Source organism: Oryza sativa, chromosome 6, assembly GCF_034140825.1.
Source record: "Oryza sativa Japonica Group chromosome 6, ASM3414082v1".
Taxonomy (NCBI): Eukaryota; Viridiplantae; Streptophyta; class Magnoliopsida; order Poales; family Poaceae; genus Oryza; species Oryza sativa.
This window is the reverse complement of record NC_089040.1, coordinates 22,254,566-22,264,993: the sequence shown is the minus strand read 5'-3', so window position 1 is coordinate 22,264,993 and position 10,428 is coordinate 22,254,566. Positions and strand designations below refer to the sequence as shown.

Below are 10,428 nucleotides of genomic sequence, written 5' to 3'. Positions count from 1 at the left end.
CAAACACTATGTTGTTATCGGCCATGGATGGACCAATTTTCTTGTATCGATCCCTAAAGTAGGCTTGCGTGCCGTGAAGGATGAATTCAACAATAGCAACCAATGGAAGTACCCGAACTCCTCGCATTACCCAGTTGTACACCTCTGCCAAATTGGTTGTCATTATGCCATACCGAGATCCATCGGTGTCGAACAATAGAGCCCACTTCTCCTTAGGCTCATTCTCAATCCACTGAGAGAAATTTCTGATGGCCGACCCTGACCTCCTTCTCATTGTTGGTGGGTCATCATGTAATGCACCAAGAGGTATGGGAGGCTCGTCACCTTCAACTTGTGGTCTGCGAGATTGCTCATCTGTTTGCTTCGTTGTCAACTCATCCAACTTGTCCCACAACTCATTAAATTTCTTCTCTTGGTTCTGTGCACAGAGCCTCTTAAAGAGATCCATAAGATGCTTGTTCTTGAATTGCTTGTAGAAATTTGCACCCATGTGACGCATGCACCACCGACTCCGAACATCAGGCCACTTAGCTGGAAGTCCCTTCTCATCCCAACCGTTCTGCAAGTAGTCAATAGCCCGCAACATACCCGCATGACGATCATGTATAAGGCAAACGTTGGGCCTCATACGCACCACTGCAATGTGCACTCTCTCTAGGAACCAGTACCAGCTTTCAGTGTTCTCACTCTCTACAAATGCGAAAGCCATAGGTAGAACCTGGTTGTTCCCATCACACCCAATTGCTGTCAATATCTGACCTCGGTATTTACCTGTCATAAAAGTTCCATCTATGCATAGAACAGGTCGACAATGCACAAAAGCATTGATGCAAGCACCCAATGAGAAAAAGGCTCTTTGCAGCACACTCTTTGTTCGATCTTCAACCGATGTAAATGTATGTAGGTCATAGTAAGTATTATTATTCCTCTGGGCAATGGTGGCTAACAAACGAGGCAAATTATCATAAGAAGCTTCAAATGTGCCATACCTCATCTCAATGATCTTTTGTTTGGCTCTCCAGGCCTTTGCATAGCTTATGGTGTACTTGAATTTGTTCTCGATGTGCCTAATAATTGATTTTGGTTCAAAGCCAATGTTACCAACAACACTGCTGTACATCTCACTTGCCACAAAAGCTGAAGTGATGTTTCGGTGATACTTCTCCACCCCTTGTAAGTAGCACTTGTGCTCGGTCACAATGCTAACTTTCCAATAATCATTCCATTTACCCTTATATGCATGGACACGCCACGGACATTCTTCCTTCATGCACCTCACTTCATACACATAATTTGTTGACTTGACCACCCTAAACTCTCTCTGCAATGAAACTGCCCAATGCTTCACCGCCTCCTTCATCTCATCCTTATGAGCATACCTTGCACCCTCAATTACCTCGTTCTCCTTATACTCCCAGGGTACATGATCACCCTCTGATATAACAAGACCAGAGAAGTCCTCATTTGCCCAATCAGTGGCCATTACATCACCTTCCTCATCGGATGATGCGTCGTCCTCCGCTTGCTCATTATCCGAATCTTCCCTCTCCATTTCATCAACAATTATACCGACTCTCTCCCCCTCATCCGCCATGCCCATGGCCTGCTCCTCCCTTGGTTGATTTTCCTCATTTTGCATCGATGGTCCAACAACATCCCCTGCATTGCTAGGACCCTCCACATCTTCGGTTTGCATTGAAACATTTGTATCTTTCTCTTGTACCGACACAAATATAACGAGGGGCCATGACCGTTCAAAAGCCATTTCCACATACCGTCTCCAAGCAGCAGTGCTGTCCATCGGCATTAGTTCCCAAAAATAACCTTCTATTGCACGACTCACTACAACAGATACTGACATTGTGTAGACTTCTTGGTCTATTCTAAATCCTCTCAACAACCAACTATAAATTGACTCAAATGTTCTCTCCGCAGGCCTATCGATGCCCTTAGATGTCATTACAAAATCTGACAGATCAACACCATCTGGACCAAATCTAATATTTCCTTCACCGTGAACTATCTGAAATGTGACCTTACTTGACATTGTGCCTGATGAAAACAATAACTGCGTTAACCTCGCATTTCTGTACTACGCCCTAAGTTACATTCTCTACAATATTGTTCTCTAAATTTCTAAAAGTAGGTTACATTCTCCAGATCAAACTAAACTACATCTTACAATTAACACTACTGTCTATGTCTCAATTCATACTATTATATTCTATGCTCTGGATCTACACATATGTGCTGTGTGCTACAGATCTGCTAAAATATATGGAACTAAAACTAAAACGCAACATATGTACTCAAACGTAATATATTAGTACAAATGCAAAAGATGTATGGGAGCATACCTGTGATGAAGTGAGCGAACCAGCAGGGCTTCGCCGCTCCCCTTCTGCTGCCCTCCCCTCTCTCTCTCTTTCGTTTTTTTGGATTTTTAGTGAATATAATGAAATTTCACAGGGGAGGGGCTGGGCTTTATAGGGGGGAGGCAAAAATCGCCCTCCCCCAGGGCGGCAAGGGGGCCGCCTGCAAAATTCCATGCCCCCTCGCCGCCCATTTGCAGGCGGCCCCCCGCACAGTGCAAAATCGCCCTAGCGGAGGGCGGCAAGGGGGCCGCCTGCAAAATTCCATGCCCCCCCTCGCCGCCCATTTGCAGGCGGCCCCCCGCACAGTAGAAAATCGCCCTCGCGGAGGGCGGCAAGGGGGCCGCCTGCAAATTTCGTTGACGGCCGTCGCCCGAGAGCGAACGGCCGTCTGCCACGTCATATTTGCCGCCCTCTGAGAGGGCGATTTTTAGGCGGTAGGCGACTACTTCCGTCAATTTTCAAAATGGAAAATTATTTTTGTAAAACTTTTAATAAAAAAAATTATAAATAAAAAAAATTCCACCCCCAACTATGCATGAGTTCATTTAAAAATAATCTATTATTGTTATTTGAATAAGAGCTAGCTTTTCAAAAGTCAATTTGAAACTTCAATTTCTTTAGGCTAGTGTTCCAGTTAGTTATGTTTTGTACTATACGATCGTTTTGAAATGCAATTTTTTTTTAATAATTGGCAGTCGATTCTTTAAAACAACGGCCAAAACAAATTCCATTATCTCCAAAAGAAAATTCAGTTCTTTATTTTCTGAGGTATCCTTTAATGGTTTTCAGTACCAATGCTCAATAGTTCTCGCGAAAAGAAAATATAAGAGCAAGGTGTATAGGAGATATCAGGAGTAGCGCCTGAAGGGTGATTAGTTATGGCTTTTGTTTGTGAGATATGCGCAATGTATGGTGGTTGGGAATGTATAGTAAAAGGCTTAATCCAGCCATAGTTCAAACCGAAGGTTCAAAATTTCGAAGTGAAATATCTGAAATCCCCTAAAGTTGGATATACAAATGGGCTAAACAAGGATTTGTTCGTAAGAAAAATTTGTGACTACCACTACTTCAATGAAATATATTTTGTGTTTAGTCAACTTTTTGTCGTGGACGTCTTATTGGGCTTGAAGCGGACATAAAAGGCTAGAGTCTTGGGTTGAATTTATCCTGGCCCAAAGATAGATAGGCCATCGATCTATACAATAAATAGAATAAGTTTATTTTAGGCCCTTTTTCTTAACATCGAGTTTGGATCACATCCTCAAACCACAATACCAGATATCACTGGCAGCGTGATGATGAAGATATCTCTGGCTCGGATATAACCATGCTTCACTTCAACAAGCTGACAGTGCAAATGTTATATATTAGTTTTACTTATAATATGTTTTAATAAATGTCACTGTACCATGAGTTTTCTATATTTTCGTTTGCAGAAATACTTGTATAAGTGAAAGAAAGGAGAGCGAGCTTACGAAGTACTTCGATGATCAAAAAGGTTGATTGGAGATTAAACCAAGATATTTCCCAAGTCTATCTTTATATCACCATGTCACTTTTGTTCCATACAAGACAAGAGATGAAGTTCTACACGTTTCGGATCTAGAGTCGGGTCTCCTTAACTTCAAACGGACCTAGGCGTCGATTCAGAAGGACTCTCGGGGCCCATGAGTACTTGTTGGAAAACTTATGGCGTATACTTCATATGGTTATTGTTCCACGTTAAAATTCCTCCTGAACAGTCGGGAATCTACAAAACAAGCCACACACCTCATCCAGTCTAAGTCTGGTTTGGACCTTGGGCCTTGTAATTGTGTCATGAGCTAAGTCCAAGGGGTGAACGCCCTAGAGCTAACCCTAGGACATCCCTAATCATATTTATTCAGTAGTCATCATCGTTTAGATTTGGGGTTTTGCTTAGATTATTTTGTCATCGTAATTCCGCCACTAGTTCGGTTTGTGGAACCCTAATTTGTAATATTCATCTTATATTCGTAATATATTCATATTGCATCTTCTACTCTCTTGTTTGTGTTCTCGATTCGCTTGCAGGAGATATTATTATTGGTGAGGCCAACCATGTTTCGGTTTAGGTGATAACCAACGAAGGGGTTGTGTAGTGATTGTGAGGGGTTCAGTCATCTTGATCAGAGCCTTCGGATCGTCAATGTCGAGTCTCTATAATTGACTAGTCAGTATCTAACGGAAGATCGGGATCCTAGTCCGCATCACATGAGGACCAACCGTGCCACGGCGAGCGGCTACTGGAAGGCCACTGACAAGGACAAGGAAATCTTCCGCAGCCGCAGTGTCCAGCTCCTGTCCAGTGGCCACGTGCTGCCCTTCTCCCTTCATCCGTGGCCCTGAAGATGGGGAAGAGAGAGGAAGAGAGGTGGAGATAGGATTACGAAACAATTGCTCACTGACATGTAGGGCTCGTGTGGTCCCAGCAAACTCAGCTCTCCATGTCAGCTAAAACCAAACATGATAGTGCTCTAGAATCTCAATTAATCAGGTTTTATAAGTTGGTGAACGCATTATATCTGGTATTGTGGTTTGAGGATGTGATCCAAACTCGATATCAAGATGAGAGATATGAAGTGAACTTATTTCTGCTCCAAATCCAGTAGGCAGCGCAAAGGCCATATGAAAGTGATATGAAGAATACAGAAGGAGGCAATAGAAACAGGAGTAACACACCATAGCAGGCAGCAGCATTTAGCTTCAGCTAGCAGCCAACACTTGTTCAGTGGGACTGTCCGTTACCCGTAAACCGAAGGATTTATATTCTTCAAGTCTCTAGATAGTAGCGTGTGTTGGATGTGCATGCATGTGTGGGTGCGTGGGTAGTGGCAGTGGGTATAACCGTGCAGTGTGGAGTGTGTTCGTATACGTCCTGGCTTTGTACCCTTGTAAGAAGGCAGCCAACACGCTGGTACCAGCCAATCCTCAACTTGAGTGAAGTACATGGGCGGTACTTAAACTTGAGCCGATATATCATCTAAGTCTCTAAACTCCTAAAATATATTTTTAGGTTCCTAAACTTACCAAGTGTGTCATATAAATCCAAACGGGTTCTAACCCGCTCCATGCGTTGACCTGGCAGTGCCATGGTGACACCTACATATATATCAATGGAATCCACATGTCAAGCATATATAAAAATTAAAATTAAAAACCATATTTTCTCCTCTTAGGTAGACAGAAAAAAAGATAAAAATTATAGATAGAGAGGACAAAATATGTCTTTCTAATTATATTTTTTCTATGTGACTGACACGTGGGTCCAACTAACACGTATACACTATCGTGGCATGCCACGTCAGTGCACGGAAGGGGTTGGAGCTTGTTTGGACCTATATGACACCTAAAACAAGTTTGAGGACCCGAAAATGCATTTTGAGAGTTTAGGGACTTAGATGATACATCCACACAAGTTTTAGAGACCGCTCGTGCACTTCACTCTTTTCAGAATATCGAAAAAATCACCGTAGAGCAAATTCCACTTTTGAAAATTTCGAAAAACACTTTCAAAAAATCCAAAAATCACCAAAGAGCATTTTTGCTTGCCACCACTATTACAAAAATTTTGAAAATCACTTTTAGAAATTCCAAAAATCACCAGCATTTTTGCTAGCGCGGCCTTTTCGAATAAATCCGAAAATCACCTGACAACAATTTTCAAGAATGAGAAACACTTTAACAAAGATTTTGAGCACCAAACTTATTCCTAGACATCAAGGCAACATCGTCCTTAATAGTACGGTTTTTCTATCGACACATTCAAAGTAAAAAAAAATCACATTTTACCGTTTGAACTTTCGCCGCACTTTTTCTTTTTATTTTTGTTAACACGAATGGTTATTGCCTTGAATATAAACTCATACAGGACTAATATTCTTTCACATGTTCTCAAATCAGCTGTTAGTCCTCACTACTCATATTGTTATTAACTAACACAATAATTAGGGACCTAGTTGTACTTTCCGTTGGTTAAAAAGTGAGATAACAACGTCGTACATAAACGGAAGGAGAGAGAGTAGGTATTGGTGGTAACAATAATAAATAAAGAAGAAACAGTAGTAGAGCAATAATGCCTGAAATCTTAGTGGCAATTATTTAAATGTCACTTATTATATGTAAAAAGACAAACATATGGTCCAAGTATGCAGGTGCTTGTCTCCATGTGGTATCTGAGATTGAAACGATGGATCATGCAACTTAATTTGGATTTTGGAAGTTGCACACCTGCAGCACGGAATGCAGATTTTTTTTTTATTTAGTAGATCTTACTCCCTCCGTCTCTAATATAAAGGATTTTGACATTTTACTTTATGTTTGACTTTTCGTCTTATTTAAAAAAAATAAAATTATTATTTATTTTATTTGTGACTTACTTTATTATCTAAAGTATTTTAAACACAACTTTTTGTTTTTTATATTTGCACAATTTTTTTAATAAGACGAGTGGTCAAAACAGTGCAAGTAAAATGTCAAATCATATTAGGGATGAAGGGAGTAGAAGTTTAGTAGGTTACACGCAGATTCTTTCAGCCCCAATTGGAGCATTCTTATTTTTCCGGATCACCATGGAATCGAATCGTTGCTCCAAACAAGGACTCAACTGATTATCATGGGATCAAGCGAGTACTTATATATTATTGTAAGGTTAATTACATGGAGATTCTTCAAGCCCCAGTTGGATGGAACATGTGGCATTTCTCCAGATGCCACAAATCTTTTGAGCAAAAGTTCCAGTGAACAGGTCTAAAATTGAAGTAAACCAAAGCAGATAATTGTACAGTATCCAGCATTGATCAGTACTAATTTGCTGGAGAAAATCACTGATGAATCATCATTATCGATCACGGGATGCCATATCAAGAAGCTTTGATCCTGCAACGGCACCAAAAAAGAACGAAGAACACATCAGTGTATAACGTCACTAACATTAATATCATCGATCGTGTTCGAATTAATCACTCTGCAGCTGCTAAATAGCTCACCAGTTCATCTTGGGCAGGATCCTGTCGAGATGGAACAGATGCTTCCTCACCCGGTACACATGCATCGTGTACATTGCCGCCGCGCAGGTCACGAGAAAGAAGGACAGCACGATCAGCTCGCCGAAATCCTGTTGAAAAAAAAATCGACGGGAAAGATTATACCCGATTCCTTAGAACCACGTGAACGACGACTTCAATGCAATGTTCTTTCCAATATCGCAATAAGCCGTGTATATATCCTCGTTGGATGTAGAGGTCGGGTTTTTATGTAAAAAATTTTTATTGTGGCAATTAATTTCCATGTGCAGCATGGGGGATATGGTGTTGGTACCCTGGGGTCGGAGACGATGATGCCCATGACGTAGGTGAGCAGGTCGAACATGGACTGCAGCGAGTTCTGCACGCCGCCGACGACGCACCGGTCGCTCTCCGGGACGCCGTCCTGCATCAGCTGCATCACGGCTAGGTCGAACATCCACAGCCCCAGCCGCGACGCCGCCACGCCGCCCATCAGCATCCACGCCGACGCCAATGGCGCGGCGCCGCCGGCCCAGACGGAGGCGACGCAGACGAGGAGGCAGCACCACTGCGCCCAGATGGACCAGAGGCCCGCGCGGAGCGTGGACACGCGGGCGTGCGCCGCCGGGTACACCCACGTCGCGGCGATGCCGACGGCGGCGCTGACGCCGCGGGCGAGGCTGATCACGTATGCCGGGATCCCCTCCCAGTCCAGCGTCGCCGTCATCAGCGTCCCGAAGCTCAGCACGGTGAAGTAGAGGAACGCGAGCGCCACGCCGGGGAGCACCACCTCCTGCCGCGCGTACACCGCCCACGACTCCCAGCACGGCAGCATCGTCATCCACAGCCGCTCCACCTTCTGCGGCTGCGCCGCCGCCGCTGCCTCGTCATCGTCGGCGCGCCGTCTTGAGATCTGGCTGGTCTCGCTGAGCGCCGGGAAGCCGGCGTAGACGGAGACGAAGAGCCAGTACTGGACCCACACGGCGGCGAGGTTCCACGCCGCCAGCGCCGCCGCGGAGGCCTCCATGGACACGAAGCTGATGAAGAACCCGGACAGCACCGGCGCCAGCAGCTTGCAGCTCAGGTCGATCCGCCGGATCACCGAGTTGATCCCCGTCAGCACCGCCGCCGGTTGCCCGCCGGCGATCACCACCACCCTGCACGCAGCAAATTCTCAGCAATTTTCTCGATCTATCAATCGATAGATGCGAACACCGAACACTACCATTCTCTCTCGATCAGTATGGTGCCAGCGAGGGTGGAGAGCGCGGCGAGCGCGCCGGAGACGTTGGTGACGACGACGAGCGCCACGAACGCCGGGAACCCCGCGGCGGCGAGCCGGGCGCCGTAGACGAGCAGCGCCGTGACGGAGACGCCGGCGGCGACGAAAGACGCGCCCTGCAGCAGCAGCCACAGCCTGAGCACCTGCAGGTATGCGAGCCTGTCGACGACGGCGCCGACGATGGGGCCCAGCGCCGCCACGGCGGAGGCCTCCACGACGCCGTACACCGCCGTGAGCAACAGCGAGCCCGGCCAGATTCGGATCATGTAGAGCCCCACCGAGAACTCCCACATCCTCGCGCCCCACCTCGCCAGGAAGTGCCCCACGTAGAGCCGCCGGAGAAGCGCCGCGTCGTCCACCCCGCCGCCGCCGTCGAGGAGCGGCGCCGCGAGGTGGCCATCACTCGCCATACTTACTCACCTTGCAATCTTGAATGATTCTTGATCGATCACACAAGAAGATGTACGGATCAGAGGCCAATCGATCGAACCGCGACGAGACTGATCGATCACTCCGATATTGATGTGAAGAAGAGATTGATTCTTAGCCAGGAGAGATGAGTGGATCGAGGGATTGAAAAAGAGAGGATCATGCAGGTGAAGGGTGAGACAAGAACACGTCTGCATCTGAGCAGTCAGGGAGACGCTGCTCTTGTGCTACCTCCGGTTTACTACCTGACAGAGGCAGCAGCTAACCTACTCTGTCTCTCAAATAGTAGTAAATATCGAGAGAGAATTTTAAACTCTGGAGGGATGTCCTCTTTTATTATTTGCATGTCACCTAAATAGTTATAAAAAAAATAAGAAGATGTACTAACATGTGATATATCACTCCATAAGTATACAAGTTAAAAATTCAACTTCTACATGTTAGAACGAAAAAAATAAATTTAACTGTGAGTATACGTTAACTAGCTGTAGTTTAATGTGTTTGTTTTTTTTTTTGCGATATGTATAAGTTGAATTTTAACTTGCTTAGACTTTTTGTTTGTAATTTTTTTATCATTCGTTTTATTAAAAAAATTTGAAATTATTATTTATTTTGTTTGTGATTTGCTTTATTATCAAAAGTACTTTAAGTGTGACTTATCCTTTTTATATTTACATTAATTTTTCAAATAAAACGAATGGTCAAATATTGTAAGCAGAAAGTCAAAGCAACATCTATTATGGGACTGAAGTAGTATATTAATGCATCTTTTTAAATTTTTTATAGTTATTTAATTAATATGCAAATAACAAGAAGATATGCCCTTGAGAATTAGAATAGTTTTACAGTAAATACTCTATATACTATTATGAAAATGTCTTTCTCCTCTGCCTCCACATGGAAACTTCATTTCTCTCCTAAAAACCGTACACCTAAAAAATTGTTTTCTTTTAATAACCAACCATTTTTTTTAAAAAAAAAACAAACTGCTTGTTGGGTTAAAATCCTCAAACTAAACTGAATAAAAACCTGTTACAACACTAGTAGAATTAAATATGTAACTTAACTCAGATTTGGGGGATAATTAAGTAATTAAGCCTCGGTCAACTACACACTTGCGTGATAAACTACACGGGAGCTGTCAAATCTTGTCTGATAGATATATGAGCTCCCATTGGAGGTACTTAGCTAGATAAGTCGCGGTTAATAATTTGGTGTAATATACTACAAGGCTGTCAATTCTTGTATTGTGTACTTATGTGGCAGAGTCTATAGTATGATGTTATCTCTGTCAGACCAAGTTGATTTGTATTACTGT

At 43.8% G+C, this 10,428-nt stretch overlaps 1 protein-coding gene across 2 annotated transcripts; it reads right to left on the bottom strand.

Moving 5' to 3' along the window:
* Positions 1–6,949: 6,949 nt before the first annotated feature.
* On the bottom strand, positions 6,950–9,499 carry LOC4341302 (solute carrier family 40 member 1-like). Of its 2 annotated transcripts, XM_015786169.3 has the most exons (5): positions 8,960–9,350; positions 8,625–8,797; positions 7,713–8,556; positions 7,382–7,509; positions 7,004–7,271 (listed from the first exon to the last, which is right to left on the bottom strand). In XM_015786169.3, exons 1-5 carry the CDS (start codon positions 9,089–9,091, stop codon positions 7,256–7,258), a joined length of 1,293 nt encoding a protein of 430 aa, XP_015641655.1. In that variant the 5' UTR covers positions 9,092–9,350; the 3' UTR covers positions 7,004–7,255. The 2 variants fall into 2 exon arrangements, with proteins under 2 accessions (NP_001408891.1, XP_015641655.1); NM_001421962.1 differs by having other exon boundaries at positions 6,950–7,271; positions 8,625–9,499.
* Between the last annotated feature and the right edge of the window lie 929 nt (positions 9,500–10,428).

What these genes read in the sequence shown, in the direction of transcription:
- LOC4341302 (NM_001421962.1), bottom strand. Translation starts at nt 9,091, where the DNA reads ATGGCGAGTGATGGCCACCTCGCGGCGCCGCTCCTCGACGGCGGCGGC. An exon ending in ATACTGATCGAGAGAGAATG is followed by an intron (nt 8,557 to 8,624) that starts GTAGTGTTCGGT and finishes TGCTGCGTGCAG; the next exon opens with GGTGGTGGTGATCGCCGGCG. An exon ending in TCATCGTCTCCGACCCCAGG is followed by an intron (nt 7,510 to 7,712) that starts GTACCAACACCA and finishes TTTTTTCAACAG; the next exon opens with GATTTCGGCGAGCTGATCGT.